Here is a 21,179-nt window from a genome sequence, read left to right on the forward strand (position 1 = left end):
ACCAAACTGGCCCTCCAAAATGCCATAGAGTCCAGAAGAAGAAGAAGAAGAGGAGGAGAAGGAGAAGGAGGAGGTTTTATACCATGCCCTTCAGTATAAGAAGGACTCTTGGAGCAGCTTACGATCTCCTTCCTTTCCTCTTCAGACCACTGTTTCCTTGGGAGGAAAAACAGCTGCTTTGGAAGCGTGGGCTCCATAAAATCAAATGGAGGGACGGTGGCTCAGTGGTAGAGCATCTGCTTGGTAAGCAGAAGGTCCCAGGTTCAATCCCCGGCATCTCCAAAAAAGGGTCCAGGCAAATAGGTGTGAAAAACCTCAGCTTGAGACCCTGGAGAGCCGCTGCCAGTCTGAGTAGACAATACTGACTTTGATGGTCCAAGGGTCTGATTCAGTATAAGGCAGCTTCATATGTCCAAAGCCAATTTCTGCACTGAGCTCCCTCCACAGTCCCCACCCTCTGCAGACTCCGCCCCCCCAAAAAATCTCCACAAATTTCCCAACCTGGAGCTGGTCACCCTAACTTGAAAACAGCCTCAGCTCTTCCAGTGTAACAACATCAGGAATGGGCACAAACTGCATTTTTGGTGGTTCGGTTCGTGGTTCGTGGCCGAACCATGAACCGAACCACAAACCAGTACGCTTCTCATGTGAAGCTGCGTTCTACTGAATCACACCCCCCTCGGTCCATCAAAGTCAGTCTCGGCTACTCAGACTGGCAGCAACATGGAGGCTGAATCTGTTACTTTTAGCTTCTGTGATTTTAGCCCGTTATATAAGTTTAATCTGGTTTTAACTGTTTGACTGTCTGATCTTATGAGCATGTCTTACAGGAAGCGCAGGCTATAAATAGAATAAAATAAACAGATGATGGATGGATGGATGGATGGATGGATGGACGGACAGACAGATGGATGGAAGATAGATGGATGGATGGATCGATGGATCAATGGATAGAGAGAGAGAGACAGAGAGAGAGAGAGAGAAAGAGACACACACACAGAGACAGAGAGACAGAGAGAAAGTGAGATAGATAGATAGATAGATAGATAGATAGATAGATAGATAGATAGATAGATAGATAGATAGATAGATAGATAGATAGATAGATAGATAGATAGATAGATAGATAGATAGATAGATAGAGGATGGATGGATGGATGATAGAGGATGGATGGATGGATGGATGGATGGATCGATCGATGGATCAATGGATAGAGAGAGAGAGACAGAGAGAGAGAGAGAGAGAAAGAGACAGAGAGAGAGACACACACACACAGAGACAGAGAGAAAGTGAGATAGATAGATAGATAGATAGATAGATAGATAGATAGATAGATAGATAGATAGATAGATAGATAGATAGATAGATAGATAGATAGATAGAGGATGGATGGATGGATGGATGGATGGATGGATGGATGGACAGATAGATGATAGAGTATGGATGGATGGACAGATAGATGATAGAGTATGGATGGATGGAAGATAGATGGATGGATCGATGGATCAATGGATAGAGAGAGAGAGAGACAGAGAGAGAGAGAGAAAGAGACAGAGAGAGAGAGACAGAGAGAGAGACACACACACAGAGACAGAGAGAAAGTGAGATAGATAGATAGATAGATAGATAGATGATAGATAGAGGATGGATGGATGGATGGATGGATGGATGGACAGATAGATGATAGAGGATGGATGGATGGATAGATAGATGATATATGATAGATAGATAGATAGATAGATAGATAGATAGATAGATAGATAGATAGATAGATAGATAGATAGATAGATAGATAGATAGATGGATGGATGGATAGCTGGATGGATGATAGATAGATGAGCTATGCAGAGGGGATATAGGTGTTAAGAAATCAGCACTGGTAATGAAACAGGAAACCTAGGTCTTGATTCAGTCCAGGAGGTTGCTTTGTCTCGAGCTTCTTTATCACTTGCAATTCAGCAGTCTCTCTGCTGAAGGAACATTTGGCTCTCACAAGTTCATACCCTGGAAATTTGGTTGGTCTCTAAGGAGTTGATGGACTTGAAACTTGCTCTTCCCTTGCAGCTCCCCACCCGGAGCTATGTTCTCGGGAAGACAGTTCCCACCTAATGCCTGCCCTTCCTTTTCTTTTCTTTTCTTTTTTTTTGGCAGATAGTTCCTATGACAGTTTAACAGAAGAGGAACCCCTGCAGCTGAACGTAGGTATTGCACGTCAACTTCCTGCTCTACCGAGGACAACTATTGTGTTTTAAGTCATGCAAAGTGTGTGGTTTCTGAGCCCCAGTCCCTGCACCTTGCCTGCAGTCTTACTTGTGACATTCTAAAGAGCCTACAAAGCTTACTTAAGCTCCTATACTTTTATTCATTTATTGTCTTCTCAATTGGGACTCGAAGCAACAACGTTCTTGCAACAACAAGCCCTGTGAGGTAGGCCAGGCTGAGAGTTTGTGAGGGACTCACTCAGCAAACATCAATGGAAGAAAGGTCCTAAACAGACATTCTTGCTATTGCACTACACTGGCTCTCCTCTTGAGTCAAACTCTTCGTCCGTCTGCCTCAGCGTTGGCCATCTGGGCTGACAGCGGGCTCTCCAAAAGGGGGAAGGTCTTCCCCAAAATTGGCAGCCTAATTCCACATCATGTCATCCTCAGGTCAACCTCAGCCTCAGGTCATCCTCAGGTTTTTGCTTACTTGCCAAAAAAAATAAAAGAAGCCATGCTGGATCGAGTCAGTGGCCTATCCAGTCCAACACTCTATTCACACAGGGGCCAAAACCCAGGTACCGTCAGGAGGTCCCCTAGCAAGGCCAGAACTCCAGAAGCCCTCCTTCTGTGGCCCCTTTCAAGCACCAAGAAGACAGAGCGTCACTGCCCCAAACATAAGAGAAGCCATGTTGGATCAAGTCAGTGGCCTATCCAGTCCAACACTCTGTGTCACACAGGGGCCATAACCCAGGTACCGTCAGGAGGTCCACCAGCAAGGCCAGAACTCCAGAAGCCCTCCTACTGTGGTCCCCCCTCAAGCACCAAGAAGACAGAGCTTCACTGCCCCAAACATAAGGACATAAGAGAAGCCATGTTGGATCAGGCCAGTGGCCCATCCAGTTCAACACTTAGTGTCACACAGGGGGCACCAGCAGGGCCAGAACCCCAGAAGTCCTCCCACTCCTGCCTCTCCCCCAAGTACAAGTACCTGTGGTACCAAGGACTGGCTGATTCACAAATCTAATAAATAATAAGAATACAGAGCATCACTGCCTCAGAAGAAGACTGCAGATTTATACCCCGCCCTTCTGTCTGAATCAGAGTCTCAGAGCGGCTTACAATCTCCTTTCTCTCCTTCCCCCCACAACAGACACCCTCTGAGGTGGGTGAGGCTGAGAGAGCTCTCCCAGAAGCTGCCCTTTCGAGGACAACTCCTACGAGAGCTATGGCTGACCCAAGGCCATTCTAGCAGGTGCAAGTGAAGGAGTGGGGAATCAAACCCGGTTCTCCCTGATGAGAGTCAATGCACTTAACCACTACACTAAACTGGCTCTCACAAACAGAGTCTTCCCATCTGTACGTTGTGGCTAATGGCCGCAGATGGACATCTGCCCCAGATGTCTATCCAATGATCCCCTCATGAAGCTGTCTATACTTCTATCTGCCATCACTTCCTGTGCCCGTGAATTCCACATGTTTGGATAAAGAAGGACTTCCTTTTATATGTAGTAAGCTTCCTGTTCATTAATTTCACTAAATGCCCATGAGTTCTTGGCTTGTGAGAAAGGGAGAAAAGTACTTCTTTCTCAACCTTCTCCATCCCAGGCATAATCTTTGAAACCTCCGTCATGTCACCCCTCAGTCATCGTCTCTCCAAAGTAAAGAGCCCTCTTTATCCTTTCTTCATAGGGAAGGTGTTCCATCCCTTTCAATTGCCCTTTTCTGCACCTTTTCCAATACTATAATACCCTTTTTATATTCTCGAAATCAGGCCTCGAATTCAGCAGGAGCTCACAGGAGCACAGCTCCTGAACCTTTCTGAGGGTTCCCTCTCTTCCTCCCCACCTCTCTTGTCCATTGGATAGAAGGTGCAGCTCCATAACAATTTCTGGATTAGGAGAGCGGGCAGTCAGCCAGCCCCCAGAAGCTTTGCCACGCCCCCCAGAAGCCCTCATTAACCGCTGGAGAAGCCTGTGCCACCCTTTCTCCACTTCTTATGTGATTTTGGGCAGCTGGAGACTTGCTGGCCTTTTGACTGTGGGGGGAGGCAGCCAAGGAGAGCCCCAGGTGAGCAAGGCCTGCTTGGGCTGGCTGAATCGCTAGCCAGCCTAAGCAGGCCTCGTTCTCCTGGGGCTCTCTTTTCTTGCGTCGGGTTGCTTTTGGCTGGTGGGGGGGCCGGCGTATGCTAATGAGCTATGCTAATGAGCTCCACCACCTATTTTTCTACAAAACCACCCCCAATTGCAAACTGATGAGGAGGGGCAGAGCCTCAGCCAATAGAAGGAAGAGAGGCTTGGCTCAGTAGTTCTGTTGTGTGATTGAGAGAGGCTGGCAAAGCAAGCTCTCTCTCTTCCCCTTCCTCCCCAAGGGAGGAGCCTCAGCCAATAGAGAAAATAGAGCCTTTGCTCCGTAGCTCCTGTGTAACTGATGAGGAGGGGCAGAGCCTCAGCCAATAGAAGGAAGAGAGGCTTGGCTCAGTAGTTCTGCTGTGTGATTGAGAGAGGCTGGCAAAGCAAGCTCTCTCTCTTCCCCTTCCTCCCCAAGGGAGGAGCCTCAGCCAATAGAGAAAATAGAGCCTTTGCTCCGTAGCTGCTGTGTAACTGAGTAAGCCTGGCAAAGCAAGCTGTGACATAGAAGGAAGCAAGAGAGAGGGAGAAGAAAGCAGACTTGCTTGTGGACCTGATGGTAACCCTCCAAGGGCCCGATCTGGCCCCAGGGCCCCACGTTTGACACCCCTGAGCTAAACAGTAGCGGATCTGCTGTACTGACTGTTCTTACCTTGTCATCTCCAGGGCCACTCACGGGAACAGTGCGCAGGGGAGACGAGAAGCGAAGTAGCTGATATGCCAACCGGTGCTTCGCTGGAGTTCGTCCCTAACAGCGGCAAACAGAGAGGGGGTGGCACGACAGTCAAAATCATCTTGAAAGAGAGGCACAAGAGAGGTAATGCCGCTTCAGATTAGGCACGCTCAGGTTCAAGGACCTGCTGGTGCGACTCTTGTCCTGGTTATGAACAGCAAAATTAACCGTGATTAAAGGCCCAAAGACCCATTAATGATGTTATTCTTAAGAATTATTATTTTTTAAATCAATGATAAACAAGCATCGTACAACTTTGGTGGAAATAGTAAACCTTTATTGCAAAATAGTTATTTATTTATTTTAATTTCTAGTCCGCCCTATCCCACAAGCGGGCCTGGGGTGGATTGCAACAAAATTAAACAATAACAATAAGCAATACAATCAGAAGTAAAATTCAGGGGTGGATTTCTAGCAGGGGCTTCTTTGCATATTAGGCCACACCTCCCTGGTGTAGCCAATCCTCCAAGAGCTTACGGGGCTCTTTTTTGTAAGCTCTTGGAGAACTGGCTACATCAGGAGGGTGTAGGGTTCCCAAGTCCAACCCCAAAAATATCTGGGGACTTTGGGGGTGGAGCCAGGAGACACTGAGGTGGAGCTAGGGGGGAGGGGGGGAAACGGCGAGCCGCCCAGTCTCGGAGCGTGCGACGCCGCTGCACAGCTGACGCCTCTTCTCTGCTCACCGTGGCTGCTCCTCCGAGATGGGCTCAGCCGAGATGGCCTCTGAGGTGGAAGCGGAGGGGGGGGTGGAGGCGGGCCAGGGGCGTGGCGAGCCGCGAGTCTGGGTCCTAGAAAGGCCTGGATTCGCGGCTCGCCATGCTCCTGGCCTGTCTCGCCCTCCCCTGCGCTGCTGCCGCCTCTTGGCTGCTCCTCTGAGATGGGCTCAGCCTGGGCTCATCTCGGAGGAGCAGCTGCGGTGGGAGGGGAGGGGGCAGCAGCGGCGCGGCGGCCTCGCCAGCTCCGGGATGCAGCGGCTGGCCATGCTGCCCGGCGCCGTTTCCACCCCTTCCCCCGCTTCCATTTTTGGGGGGAGCGGGGGAAGAGGGTGGAAATCCTGGGGTCCCCCGCCAGGGCGGGAGGGTTGGGAAGTCTAGGAGGGTGTGGTCTAATATGCAAAGGAGCTTCTGCTAGAATGCCACCCCTGAGTAAATTAAACAGTTAAAACAATAAAATCGCTCCATTTCAGGGGAAGACAATTCATCAGGCCATAATGCAAACAGAGCTGGAACTGATTATATCTGAATAGGCCTGATAAACAGTGGAATACTGCGACAAAGGAGGCCAGACTCGATGTACTATGGGTGTCTGCTGCCTCACTCAAAGGCCTGTTGGAGCAGCTCCGTTTTATTCATTTTACTAACACCATTCATGGGTATTTGTGCCTTTAATCAGAGTTTATTTTGGGGTTAATCGTTCAAGTTACTGTGGTTATCCTTGTATTCTTGTTCCAATGTATCTGTTTGCACAATTCTGGTGCATTCCCACATGTTACAGTGGTGTTGTTGTTTTTTTGTGACCTGTACCCAACTTGTCCGCCAGGGCCTCAGGTTTAAAAGAGCGGAGGAAATCAGTTTGATATTTTTGTACGGATTGCTTTAACTTATCGTTGGGGGCTTATACTGCTTCCAGCTTCTGTCGTTTTGTTAACAACCTGGAGGCAGAGGAGATAGGAAAGGTCCCCCGCGCAAGCACCAGTCGTTTCCAACTTACGTGACTCTCGCAGTGATATTTATTTATTTAAAACATTTATTTAGCACCTCTCTTCCTTGCATAACTCAAGGCATCTGACAATATAAATGAAATTATTTCTGCAGTGCTGTAGTCCAAGCTCTGCTCACGACCTGAGTTTGATCCCGGCAGAAGCTGGATTCAGGTAGCTGGCTCAAGGTTGACTCAGCCTTCCATCCTTCCGAGGTCGGTCAAATGAGTCCCTGGGGGGAAAGTGTAGATGTCTGGGGAAGGCAATGGCAATCCTGGCAGAAGCTGGGTTCAGGTAGCCGGCTCCAGGTTGACTCAGCCTTCCATCCTTCCGAGGTCGGTCAAATGAGTCCCCAGCTTGCTGGGGGGAAAGTGTAGATGACTGGGGAAGGCAATGGCAAACCACCCATAAAAACGTGCTAAGAAAACATCATGATGTGATATCACTCCATGGGTCAGTAACGACTCGGTGCTTGCACAGGGGACCAGCTTTCCCTAAAAGACGCAATTAAAACAATATAAATAAAACAGCAACCATAAAAGTGCATAAAAGGTCACCGTCATAAAACTGGAAACTTTTATTTCAAATTGAATTAAAATGTTAAAGGAATCAAACATCGTAAGGGTTTACGTTTTAAAAAAAATAATTTTAAAAAATGAAAGTTTAAGGGGTTTCCTGTTTCCATTTTCTTCTAAGCCCCTTTTCTCTGCCTCCAGCTTGTGCGTACAACGGCAAGACCTACTCACACGGCGAAATGTGGCACCCAACCTTCCGTTACTTTGTGCCCCTGCCTTGCATTCTTTGCACGTGCCAGGATGGGATCCAGGACTGCCAAAAAGTTGTGTGTCCCAGCGAGTATCCGTGTGAAGAGCCCCGGCACGTCGAAGGGAAATGCTGCAAAGTATGCCCAGGTGAAGTAGCTAATTCTTCTCCCATCTGAGCAGTTTGCCTTACGGCTGCCTTAAAGGGCAGAACAGAAGCCGAGGGTCTAACGATCAGACACAGAGAGCTTCTTGTTCCAATAACCCAGAAGACTGGCGGAAACACCTCTGGGATTTGTACAGTACATTTCTTGACTATAGAAAGTATATTATTGTGGGAAGCTGTGAATTTTTTAATGTCCCTTTATCGTATTGTATAGTTATTTTAATGTGATCCCTTACGGATAAAAGCCCTCGCTCTTGTTTTACTTGCATTGTTTTGTCAGCGGTGGCTGATTATGGCCCAGCAGGGCCAAAAAACCAGGTGTTTCCTATATTTTAATAAAGTTCTGTTTCTCCTTTGGCGCTGGGTACTGTGGAGTTATTACTGAAAGAAACGTTTAAATTGTCGGAAGTTAAATCCATGTATGATGTCTCTTTGCATCAAGCGTGGCCATACTCCAGAAGGGGCAATAGAACGAGTCAGATTCCTTGGTATCCTCCCTTTCTTCTTCTGCTGTCTCTTTGTTTACCCAGACTGCTGTTCTCAGGGACTTCCTTCCTTCTGGCTGCCTCCTCCTCTTCCTCTCTTTCTCCCTCCTGTATCCTTCTCGAAAGCAAGACGTCTTTTCAGCATTTATCTTCTAGTCAGACAGCTTGATAGAATGATTCTTCCACCTTTCCTATCACAGTGTGGATTTCTGTAATAATAAAGAACATCTGTTTTTTTTTTTCCAAAAGCAACAAGCCTCATGTGGACTTTATTCCAAAATCAGCCCTCCCCCACTTTCAGGGTGCAAAACGTTCTCTAGCCCAACATTGATGACTGTAAATGGAAAATGGTCTCGTTCCATTTTCTTACTTTATTATTATTATTATTTTTTTGGTAATGGAACTCCAAAGGGCCGAATCAGATGCAATCTTGGGATTCGGAGCTCCTGGGATTTATTTGTTATTTGAATACCCAGGCACGCAGGGATTCCCGTTCTCCTGTTATGGAAACATCCGGACACTGATATGAGTACTTGATACCAGCGCTTTCCTGGAGCATTTTTCCTTGGGCAAATCACACACCAGATTTGAGTAGCACCTTGGAGACCAACAAGAGTTTTCAGTAGGAGTTTTGAGAGTCAAAGATCCCTTCATCAGACAGCAGAAGACTTAAAAGCTTCATTCCCTTGCGCTACACTCACGATCAAAAGCAGGCTTCTGTGTACTAGATAACTGAATCTTATTTTTTAAAAAATCAGGAACACCATTCACGAAACTCTCAACACCTCCTCTGGGAGGGCTCCCTCCAGGAACTAAACAGACCCCAACTTGTATAGTTTCAACAAGGTTGTTCTACCACCTGCCTTCAAATGATTTCCTGAGACTATAGGTCAAGTTTATCCTCCACTTCTGGTGCTTCTTCCATTCAAAGAGGGAAGGACGGTGGCTCAGTGGTAGAGCATCTGCTTGGTAAGGAGAAGGTCCCAGGTTCAATCCCCGGCATCTCCAACTGAAAAGGGACCAGGCAAATAGGTGTGAAGAACCTCAGCTTGAGACACTGGAGAGCCATGAATGGGGCTGTGGCTCAGTGGTAGAGCATCTGCTTGGTAAACAGAAGGTCCCAGGTTCAATCCCTGGCATCTCAAACTGAAAAGGGTCCAGGCAAGTAGGCGTGAAGAACCTCAGCTTGAGACACTGGAGAGCCATGAATGGGGCTGTGGCTCAGTGGTAGAGCATCTGCTTGGTAAGCAGAAGGTCCCAGGTTCAATCCCTGGCATCTCCAACTGAAAAGGGTCCAGGCAAATAGGTGTGAAGAACCTCAGCTTGAGACACTGGAGAGCCATGAATGGGGCTGTGGCTCAGTGGTAGAGCATCTGCTTGGTAAGCAGAAGGTTCCAGGTTCAATCCCTGGCATCTCCAACTGAAAAGGGTCCAGGCAAATAGGCGTGAAAAACCTCAGCTTGACCCTGGAGAGCCGCTGCCAGTCTGAGTAGGCAATACTGACTATGATGGACCGAGGGTCTGATTCAGTAGAAGGCAGCTTCATATGTTGGAAGGAAGGAAGGAAAGAAGTAAGGGGTGGGATGGTGGCTCAGTGGTAGAGCATCTGCTTGGTAAACAGAAGGTCCCAGGTTCAATCCCCAGCATCTTCAGCTCAAAAGGGTCGAGGCAAGTAGGTGTGAAGAACCTCAGCTGGAGACCCTGGGGAGCCATGAATGGGGCTGTGGCTCAGTGGCAGAGCATCTGCTTGGGAAGCAGAAGGTCCCATGTTCAATCCCCGGCATCTCCAACTAAGAAGGGTCCAGGCAAGTAGGCGTGAAGAACCTCAGCTGGAGACCCTGGAGAGCCATGAATGGGGCTGTGGCTCAGTGGTAGTGCATCTGCTTGGTAAGCAGAAGGTCCCAGGTTCAATCCCTGGCATCTCCCACTAAAAAGGCATGAAAATAGGTGTGAAAAACCTCAGCATGAGACCCTAGAGAGCCACTGCCGGTCCGAATAGACAAAACTGACTCTGATGGACCGAGGGTCTGATTCAGTAGAAGGCAGCTTCATATGTTCATACGTTCAAACATTGGGGCAACTGAGTGGCTGAACTCTGAAATCTCAACCCTCACCTCAGTTGCAAGCTCTCAACGGTGCGTTCAGAGTGCTGCGTTGTGTCTACTTGCTTCACACACACCCCTGCCCTCGTGCAATATGAAGACAGCAACTTGCTTCACAAGGTTCTTGCGAGAGTTCGGGAAGTAATATACGTGGCCTTTTCTGGTTGCTACAACCAATAGGATTAAAGAGCAGTACTGGCAAATGAAGCCAAGGACAGTGATCGCAAAGAAAGGCAAGGGGAGATGAAAATGGGCTGAATAACACAAGAATGACATGGGCTTTTACTGAGACGAATATTCGCTCAGTGCTTTGTTTGGATATATCAGAGCAAAAACTGAGGTTGGAGCATATTGAATGGAACCAAATTTGGAAGTTTATCCTAAGCGTCTTCTGCTGAGGTCTGGGAAGCCACTTGTCTGCCGTTGTGAAACCGAAAGACAATATAGTGCAGAGTTTTGAACTAAATTCTGTTGAGCGATGTCCTAGTGAGAAACGGGTGGGGAATACTATAAAGCTCCCGCTAGGTTCCAGGGTTCATACAATGATGCGCAAACATTAATTTGAAATTATGGCACAGGAAAAACACAACACTGATCAAAGATTTCAGGTTTTCACGGCTGGTAACATCATTAGGGTTTGTAGAATCTTTCGGGATCAAGTGCCGTGTTCTACTGGAGAAAGTTTTCCTTCCAGATGTTTCGTTCTCAGCTGCGGAGAACATCCTCAGTGGCGTTGCAGCCGGAGCAGGCGCTCTGACCTTCTTGGCTGCTGTGCATTGAGGATCTGGTACTCAACTGGTAACCAGTGCAATGTGCTCAATGCACAGCAGCCAAGAAGGTCTGAGCGCCTGCTCCGGCTGCAACGCCACTGAGGATGTTCTCCGCAGCTGAGAACGAAACGTCTGGAAGGAAAACTTTCTCCAGTAGAACACGGCACTTGAGCCCGAAAGATTCTACAGACCCTAACAACACTGATCAGTTTGTGTAGGATGGGAGTGTAAAAAGCCATCTCTAGAACTGTGGTACTCCAACCTGGGTAGCCCAGGATAGCTTAATGTTGTCAGATTTTTGGAAGCTAAACACGGTCGGCCCTAGTTAGTATTCGGAGACCACCAAGGAAGTCCAGTCATATCATGTTGATATGAATACTAGACCAGTGACCCATCTAGAGATTACTGTGGAAGTCCACCCGCAAGACACAAACATGATAGCTCCTCCTTGCAGAAGATATTCAGGGGTATACTGTTTCTGAACACGTAGGTTGCATCTGAACACACCACACAAACACATGTAAACATAGTTTCAGAGGGAAGCCATGTTGACCTGTGGTAGAAGAAAGAGATTCAAATCTAGTAGCACTGTAGAGATGAACAAGATCTTGGAGGTATGAGTTTTTGCAAGTCGTTTTCGCACTCACCTCCAGCCGGCGCGACCCCCCTCTTCACCGCGCAGGATCTGCACGGATTTCGCACTAAATGCCGCGGAGCAGCCTTTTGCGCCGGAAACTCCCGTCGCAAAAGCCGCTCAAACGTAAATCGCCAAAAAGCTCGTACCCCGGAAACCTTGACTTTCAAAATCTCCCGAAAATCTTGTTGGTTTCATAGGTGCTACTATGTTAAAACATATTTCAGGCAGAAACATGGAATTGAGACTCCTGATACTGGAGGAAAGTACCAAAATTTGTGGTACAGACGCATAGGATCCAACAGATTGTCTCATGGTTTGCATGGATTACAAATGTCCACAGATTCTGACAAGGGGATCTTTGACCCTTGAAAGCTCATATTCTGAAATCTCGTTGGTCTCCAAAGTGCTACTGGACTTGAATCTAGCTACTCACATACACATGAAGCTGGGGTTGGATTAGATGACCCTGGAGGTTCCTTCCAACTCTATGATTCTATGATGAACACAAAGCTGCCTTATACCGAGTTAGACCTTTGGTCGATCATGGTCAACACAATCTGCTCTGACAAGGTCTCTGGTTGAGATATTCCTCATCACAAGCCATTGGATCCTTTGAGTTGGAGATGTGGGAATAGACATTGCTGACTTTGGTAGAACAGTGGTTGGACTCTGTAGAAGGCAACTCATGGTATATATACTGAGACCCAGCATAGTGTAGTGGTTAAGAGTGGTGGACACTCATTTGGAAGAACCCGGTTTGATTCTCCCACTCCTCCTCCTCCTCATGCAGCCAGATGGGTGACTTTGGGTCTGCCAAAGTCCCAGGTTCAAACCCCAGCATCTCCAACTGAAAAGGGTCCAGGCAAGTAGGCGTGAAGAACCTCAGCTTGAGACACTGGAGAGCCATGAATGGGGCTGTGGCTCAGTGGTAGAGCATCTGCTTGGGAAGCAGAAGGTCCCAGGTTCAATCCCCGGCATCTCCAACTAAAAAGGGTCCAGGCAAGTAGGCGTGAAGAACCTCAGCTGGAGACCCTGGAGAGCCATGAATGGGGCTGTAGCTCAGTGGTAGAGCATCTGCTTGGTAAGCAGAAGGTCCCAGGTTCAATCCCCGGCATCTCCAACTAAAAAGGGTCCAGGCAAGTAGGTGTGAATAACCTCAGCTTGAGACACTGGAGAGCCATGAATGGGGCTGTGGCTTAGTGGTAGAGCATCTGCTTGATAAGCAGAAGGTCCCAGGTTCAATCCCCGGCATCTCCAACTAAAAGGGTCCAGGCAAATAGGTGTGAAAAACCTCAGCTTGAGACCCTGGAAAGCTGCTGCCAGTCTGAGTAGACAAGACTGACTTTGATGGACCGAGGGTCTGATTCAGTATAAGGCAGCTTCATATGTTCATAGGTTAAAATATACAATTTAATTTAATTTAATTTTTAGATTTATACCCGCAAGCGGGCTCAGGGTGTCTCACAACAATAACACCACAGAGTTAAAACAATACCGTAAAAACAGATAACACAAATTAAATTTCATCTTAAAAGCCATTAAAACCAACACACCAATGCTTCATTAAAACAAGAGCTTAAAATAAATACAAAAGAGAAAAAGCAACGCTGAAAACTTTAGGGAGGAAGAAAGCAGCGAAGAAGGGCTTCAAACCTGGGTTTCCCAGATCCTACTCTAGCACTCTGACCGCTGCACCAAACAGACGCTCATTAGTGTATATCGAGAGAAAGGTTCAGCATACCTCTCACCCTGATGTGCTAGATAGATTCAGGTGGGCAGCCATGTTGGTCTGAAGCAATAGAACAAAATTGGAGTCCAGGGCACCTTTAAAACCGACGAAGTCCCTCTTTTCCTCGGCAACCCCTATCCCAATTCCTGCCATTTCCCCTTCCCACGTTCCTGAGAAGCCACTGCTCCTGACCACGGGGTTTGTGTCCTTGCAGATGACGAGACGGCAGCTGCCTCTACGGTCAACACCAACAAATGCAGAGTGTCCATCTACATGTTTGTTGCCTCCGGGTCTGAGAAAGATAACTTGAGGAAAATTGCCGTGGAGCGGGAATCCTCGGACGAAGTGGAGATCTATATCTGGAAGCTGGAGAGAGGTACGTGCCTTCTTGCGTATGTTCCGTGGCGCTCCAATGGGATCTTTGGGGCTGTCCTTTTTTAGCAGTTTATTTGGAGCCAGGAAGACATGAAGTATTGTTTTTATTATTTGTTATACATTCGCAGGGGTGGAATTCTAGCAGGAGCTCCTTTGCATATTAGGCCGCACACCCCTGATGTAGCCAATCCTCCAAGAGCTTACCAAAAAGAGCCTTGTAATCTCTTGGAGCATTGGCTACATCAGAGGGGTGTGGCCTAATATGCAAAGGAGCTCCTGCCAGAATCCCACTCCTGTGAACATAAGAACATAAGAGAAGCCATGTTCGATCAGGCCAATGGCCCATCCAGTCCAACACTCTGTGTCACACAGTGGCAAAATTTTTTTGTGGCTAATAGCCACTGATGGACCTCTGCTCCATATTTTTATCTAAACCCCTTTTGAAGGTGGCTATGCTTGTGGCCGCCACCACCTCCTGTGGCAGTGAATTCCACATGTTAATCATCCTTTGGGTGAAGAAGGCTGCTCAGCAATTTCATCGAATGCCCACGAGTTCTTGTATTGTGAGAAAGGGAGAAAAGTACTTCTTTCTCTACTTTCTCCATCCCATGCATTATCTTGTAAACCTTGTGGATTTGACCTATTAATTGCCCCATCCCAGCGAATGCTGGCCTGAGTGATGTACATCGATAATAGAAATACATACATTTACAATCAATAAAACAATTTAAGCCATAAATAACTTACATCTTACACCCCTTCCCTGATGGTGCACTATTAATTTCTTCTATTCTAGATTGCTGGGTGTTGTATTGAGGGGGGGGGGGGAGGGAGAGTTCAGAGAGGTAGCGAAAATGAGGTGCTAGCTCAATAACCTTTGCTGTCCTTACTGGAAAGCCTGGCAGAACATCTCTGCTTTATAGGCCCTACGAAATTGCGGCGGGAAGTTTAATTACGACTCTCATCCCATCCTCGTCGCCACTGTAACGTACTCGAGGCGGAGACGAGAGTAGGGCAACATAGTTTATTAGGAGCACGTTGCAAGAGAGAGAACACGCGGGCCGGGCCCCGCTTATGTACATTTACCCGGTTCAGCCTCCTGTACAGGTCAGGCCAATCCTGACCTGTTAAACTTCCCGCCGCAGATGTGGTAGGCGGGGATTCCGCGCCCCGCGCTAGAAATGCCTGGGATTACCCAGCCGCCTCTGCGCGTGGGCGCGTATTTCAGCCAATACATTACAGAAATTGAATGAAATTCTGGAAGGCCCTGATGTCTTCTGGCAGAGAGTTCCACGAGGGTGGGGCCAGGACCAAAAAAGCCTTGCCTTTGTTGAGGACAGACAGACCTCTTTAGGGCCATGAATGACCCACCATATTATTATTATTATTAAGCAAATTACAGCTTAGCGGCTCTGCTTGACCTTTGGCTGTCCTGGCCAAGGGGATCCTAGGATCACAGTCTACCTGCAAGGCCTCGTTAACACAATCTGCTCAAACCCTTCTGGCGATCTCTGTGTGTTTGTTTCCAGGTATATTTCATTTGGTCCAGATTCAGAAGGTCAACAAGTTGGAGTTCAGGCAAGAAGTCCAGAGCTTCCGGCTGCTCTCCCAGACGAACGAAGGTACATATACAGCCTCTTCGGAGTGTAGGGAGGGATATAAATCCAATATAACAGAAGTTCACATAACAAATCTCATATCTGAGTGATTTGACCCTATCCAAAGTATTTGAGCTTCAGCTTCAGCGTCTGACCTTCCAAGGAACAGTCAGGGTTGATTTCCCTTAGGACTGACTGATTGGATCTTCTTGCAGTCCAAGGGACTCTCAAGAGTCTTCTCCAGTGAGGGCTCCCTTCTCATTGGGTGGCCAAAGTATTGTAGCTTCAGCTTCAGCATCTGACCTTCCAGGGAACAGTCAGGGTTGATTTCCCTTAGGACTGACTGATTGGATCTCCTTGCAGTCCAAGGGACTCTCGAGTCTTCTCCAGTGAGGGCTCCCTTCTCATTGGGTGGCCAAAGTATTTGAGCTTCAGCTTCAGCATCTGACCTTCCAGGGAACAGTCTGGGTTGATTTCCCTTAGAGCTGACTGATTGGATCTTCTTGCAGTCCAAGGGGCTCTCAAGAGTCTTCTCCAGTGAGGGCTCCCTTCTCATTTGGTGGCCAAAGTATCTGAGCTTCAGCTTCAGCATCTGACCTCCCAGGGAACAGTCTGGGTTGATTTCCCTTAGGACTGACTGATTGGATCTTCTTGCAGTCCAAGGGACTCTCAAGAGTCTTCTCCAGGGAGTGCTCCCTTCTCATTTAGTGGCCAAAGGATTTGAGCTTCAGCTTCAGCATCTGACCTTCCAGGGAACAGTCTGGGTTGATCTCCCTTAGGACTGACTGATTGGATCTTCTTGCAGTCCAAGGGACTCTCAAGAGTCTTCTCCAGTGAGGGCTCCCTTCTCATTTGGGGGCCAAAGTATTGTAGCTTCAGCTTCAGCATCTGACCTTCCAGGGAACAGTCAGGGTTGATTTCCCTTAGGACTGACTGATTGGATCTTCTTGCAGTCCAAGAGACTCTCAAGAGGTTCTCCAGCACCACAGCTCAAAAGCATCTATCCTTCTGCACTCGGCCTTCCTTATGGTCCAGCTCTCACAACCATACCTTACCACTGGGAATATCATCGCTTTGACTATACGGGCTTTTGTTGGCAGAGTGATTCCCTGGAAGGTCAGATGCTTAATCTGAAGCTCAAATACTTTGGCCACCCAATGAGAAGGAACACTCCCTGGAGAAGACTCTTGAGAGTCCCTTGGACTGCAAGAAGATCAAATCAGTTAGTCCTAAGGGAAATCAACCAGACTGTTCCCTGGAAAGTCAGATGCTGAAGCTGAAGCTCAAATACTTTGGCCACCAAATAAGAAGGAACACTCCCTGGAGAAGACTCTTGAGAGTCCCTTGAACTGCAAGAAGATCCAGTCAGTCAGTCCTGAGGGAAATCAACCCTAACTGTTCCCTGGAAGGTCAGAGGCTGAAGCTGAATCTCAAATACTTTGGCCACCAATGAGAAGGGAGAACTCACTGGAGAAGACTCCTGAGAGTCCCTTGGACTACAAGGAGATCCAATCAGTCAGTCCTAAGGGAAATCAACCCTAACTGTTCCCTGGAAGGTCCGAGGCTGAAGCTGAAGCTCAAATACTTTGGCCACCCAATGAGCAGGAAGCACTCACTGGAGAAGACCCTAAAGCTGGGAAAGACAGAAGGCAAAAGAAGAAGGGGGCGGCAAAAGATGAGATGGCTGGACAGTGTTACTGATATAACTAACATGAATTTGAGCAGACTTTGGGAGATGGTGGAAGACAGGAGGGCCTGGCATGACTTGGTCCATGGGGTCTCAAAGAGTCAAACTCAACTGTGTGACTGAACAACAACTCCCAAGTCCTAACTGGAGGCTCAAACCACTGGACCGCATTGCCTTCCTCCCTTCTAATGGCCACTTCCACCGTTACTCCCCTCTAACAGAATCTTAGTGAGATGAAATAGGCCCTGCCACATTTAAACAAAGATCAGATCCATGTCCCAGAATGTATTCTGTACTCTTCTTTATTGTCCCTTTCTCCACACCTCCACATCGCATTTACAAAGGTCAAATGAGTTTGTGAAGTTGGTACCACCTACCATTTCTGCAATCCAATCCAATGCTCTGGGGGAAAGAGATTATGTAATTTAGGAGCGGGTGGAGGGGCAACCCACCTATCCAAGATCATCTCTGCAACCGGTTTCCTGCTTTGATAAAAGGATTATGCAATTTAGGAGCGGGGGGGGGGGGCAGACAATCTGCCCCCTCCCCACATATTAAAAATTGCTACCGCAACATTCCACATAGCATGCAAATAGTGTTCTATGAGAAGTCTCCAGAGCAAAGAGAGGAAAGAACAGAACTCCCCCCCGGGGGTTATTTATTTCTAGGGATGCTTCCAACCAACCTTCCCATCCAAATTTCCCACCCAGGAGTTCTGAATAACTTCCCTCTGCAGCGCAGCTGATACCTTAGGAATCCTCTTGTGGTCTGTTTTGGTTTCTGGATTTCGCAAAGAGGGCTGGGCATGTCAAATCTGCAGCGGCATTCTGTTTTGAAACACCTTTTCCTCCCTCTATGTTTCTGATGCACTTGAGTGCCAAAGTGTATGTGGGATTAGAAACACAGCACACAGAAACATAAGAATGTAAGAATATCAGAGAAGCCATGTTGGATCAGGCCAATGGTCCATCCAGTCCAACACTCTGTGTCACATAAGAACACAAGGGAAGCCATGTTGGATCTGGCCAATGGCCCCTCCAGTCCAACACTCTCTGTCACATAAGAACATAAGAAAAACCATGTTGGATCAGGCCAGTGGCCCATCCAGTCCAACACTCTGTGTCACATAAGAACATAAGAGAAGCCCTGTTGGATCAGGCCAATGGCCCATCCAGTCCAACACTCTGTGTCACATAAGAACATAAGAGAAGCCATGTTGGATCAGGCCAATGGCCCCTCCAGTCCAACACTCTGTGTCACATAAGAACATAAGAGAAGCCATGTTGGATCAGGCCAGTGGCCCCTCCAGTCCAACACTCTGTGTCACATAAGAGAAGCCATCTTGCATCAGGCCAATGGCCCATCCAGTCCAACACTCTGTGTCACATAAGAACATAAGAGAAGCCCTGTTGGATCAGGCCAGTGGCCCATCCAGTCCAACACTCTGTGTCACATAAGAACACAAGGGAAGCCATGTTGGATCTGGCCAATGGCCCATCCAGTCCAACACTTTCTGTCACATAAGAACATAAGAGAAGCCATGTTGGATCAGGCCAGTGGCCCATCCAGTCCAACACTCTGTGTCACATAAGAACATAAGAGAAGCCCTGTTGGATCAGGCCAATGGCCCATCCAGTCCAACACTCTGTGTCACATAAGAACACAAGGGAAGCCATGTTGGATCAGGCCAGTGGCCCATCCAATCCAACACTCTGTGTCACACAGCGGCCAAAAAACCCAGGTGCCATCAGGAGGTCCATCAGTGCAGCCAGGACACTAGAAGCTCTCCCACTGTGCCCCTCCCAAGACAGAGAATTCCATCTATACGCTGTGGCTAGTAGCCACTGATGGACCTCTGCTCCAGATGTTTTTCCAATCCCCTCTTGAAGCTGGCTATGCTTGTAGCCGCTGCCACCTCCCATGTCAGTGAATTCCACATGTTAATCACCCTTTGGGTGAAGAAGGACTTCCTTTTATCCGTTCTAACTCAACTGCTCAGCAATTTCATGGAGTGCTCATGACTTCTTGTATTGTGAGAAAGGGAGAAAAGTCCTTCTTTCTCTACCTTCTCTATCCCATGCATAATCTTGTGAACCTCAATTATGTCAGCCCTCAGTCGACGTTTCTCCAAGCAAAAGAGCCCGAAGCACTTTAACCTTTCTTCATAAGAATCATAACTAACAAACTTTCTCCCTTATTTCCCTTCCAGCTTATTGGAATGCGTTTCTGGTGCAGGGGCCAGAAGTGAAGCTCACAGAGGGTCCAGACAAAGAAATGAGGAACTTATAAGAAGACAGAAAACGAGAGCGAGAAAGAGGAGAGTGAGTGAGAGAGAGTGTGTGTATTATAGTAATATATACGACCAAGTTGCTTTATTCAATTGCCCGCTCACAGCAGTGACATGACGCTCAGTCTACAGCCTGCCAGCAAGCCACCTACACATCTGAGGAAAACCTGGCTGCTTGGAGTCTCATTTCTCTTTCCCACAAAAGTTAGGGTTGTCAGCCTCCAGGCTGGGCCCGGAGATCTCCTGGAACGACAAGTGATCGTGTTACAACAGAGATCAGTTAGCTTGAATAGAACAGCCACTTTGTAGGACGGACTATAACTCTATACGGTTACTGAGGTTCTTTCTCTCGTCAAACTCTGCCTTCCTCTGGGTGCCGTCCCCAATTCTCCAGGAATTTCCCAACCCAACGTTGGCAACCCTAGCCCTGGGTGACTTGTCAGCTACTTATTCCACACAGCATTGTGGAATCCAAGCATTCACTTTTAACCGCCGTCGCAGCATCTTCTTCCGACTGCTTTGAGGTCCAAGGTTGAAAAGAGGCATCAAATACTGTAAATAAAATAAAATAATCTTATACAGCAATTTTGATTTCAGAAACTTTTTTTAAAAAGTATGCCGGTGATGAATGCTTGCACACGCGTTCCACACAAGAAAACAGGAGGATAAAATTATGTCTGGGAATAATGTTTCTACTTATACGGTGCATGCAACTCCTGAAATAGGAGTTATCAGGCCTCATTTAGGGCAGGAGAGGATTTCCAGAACCTCTAAATTTCATTGTGCTCTTTCTTTCTCTCTCTCCCCACTCCCCCCACACACAAATACTTGCTTCTGAGCTCCATTGTTCAAACCCCCTGGGAGAATTTTGCTGAACTCTAAGATTTGACAAGCTTCCCAATATTTCCCCTCACAAAAAACAGGAAAATAACCAAAACATATAAAGCAGGCAGCTGGAAATCTTCCTCCTGCCACTGTGGCCATATAGGAGAAAGTAATTTAAAAAGTATGATGGGAATAAAGTTTTATTACAACAATTACAATTCAAGAAGGATTTTAAGGTAGATGCTTGAGCTGATCTAAATTAGTTACACTTTCCCGTCAGGGTGTGTGGCATATGGAAATGAGGTATGCTAATAAGTTCCAGAACCTCTTTTCCTACTAAATGCCCACTGGGTGTTATCTACATGCTTGTTCACTTTCTCAGAGAACTCCAAAAGGTTGGTAAGGCAGGACTTCCCTTGCTGAAGCCATGCTGATTTTCCTTCAGCAAGTCTTGTCCCTTTGTGTGTCTAAGAATTCTATCTTCAATTGGAGTTTCTACTAATTTGCCTGGGGCAGACATAAAACTAACCAGCCTATAGTTTCCTGGTCCCCTCCCCTGCTGACACTTTTAAGAAAAAACGGTTTTAACATTTGCTACTCTCCGGTCTTCTTTTTAATGATAGATACATAACAAGATATAAAAACACCAAATAAAAATATTAGGCAGGAGGGAAGATCACTGTGGGAATACCAAACAAAACAAAATTCTTCGCCCACTCTCAGAAGATGGCAACAGAAGGGGACAGATGAGTCTCCCAAGGGAGAGAAATCCAGAGTTTTGGTGCCAAGACCAAAATTTGCCACCTGCCTAATCTTAGAAGGGTTTGATTCTCCACTCCACCTCCACATGAAGCTGCTGGGTGACCTTGGGTCAGTCACAGCTCCCTCAGAGCTCTCTCAGCTCCACCTGCCTCACAGGATGCCTCTTCTGGGGAGGGGGAGGGGAAGGGAAAGGAGATTGGAAGCTGTTCTGAGACTCTGAGTGAAGAGTCTT

At 47.4% G+C, this 21,179-nt stretch overlaps 1 protein-coding gene and 2 non-coding genes across 4 annotated transcripts in view; all 3 read left to right on the forward strand.

The window, feature by feature from the left end:
• Positions 1 to 19,945, forward strand: part of CHRDL2 (chordin like 2) — a 61,294-nt gene extending 41,349 nt beyond the window's left edge. The window contains exons 6-11 of one of the 2 annotated variants that reach the window (XM_060235035.1): positions 2,153 to 2,199; positions 4,998 to 5,148; positions 7,480 to 7,674; positions 13,628 to 13,789; positions 15,318 to 15,410; positions 19,283 to 19,945. In XM_060235035.1, coding sequence (XP_060091018.1) covers positions 2,153 to 2,199; positions 4,998 to 5,148; positions 7,480 to 7,674; positions 13,628 to 13,789; positions 15,318 to 15,410; positions 19,283 to 19,362 — 728 coding nt within the window. In that variant the 3' untranslated portion in view covers positions 19,363 to 19,945. The remainder of the gene's footprint in view (positions 1 to 2,152; positions 2,200 to 4,997; positions 5,149 to 7,479; positions 7,675 to 13,627; positions 13,790 to 15,317; positions 15,411 to 19,282) is intronic. The other variant, XM_060235036.1, reaches the window with a different exon arrangement.
• TRNAT-GGU (transfer RNA threonine (anticodon GGU)) lies at positions 9,386 to 9,457 on the forward strand. The gene has a single exon. It is a non-coding gene; the product is annotated as a tRNA-Thr (tRNA).
• On the forward strand, positions 12,870 to 12,941 carry TRNAI-GAU (transfer RNA isoleucine (anticodon GAU)). The gene has a single exon. It is a non-coding gene; the product is annotated as a tRNA-Ile (tRNA).
• Positions 19,946 to 21,179: the final 1,234 nt, after the last annotated feature.

Source organism: Heteronotia binoei, chromosome 3 (genome assembly GCF_032191835.1).
Source record: "Heteronotia binoei isolate CCM8104 ecotype False Entrance Well chromosome 3, APGP_CSIRO_Hbin_v1, whole genome shotgun sequence".
Lineage (NCBI taxonomy): Eukaryota > Metazoa > Chordata > Lepidosauria > Squamata > Gekkonidae > Heteronotia > Heteronotia binoei.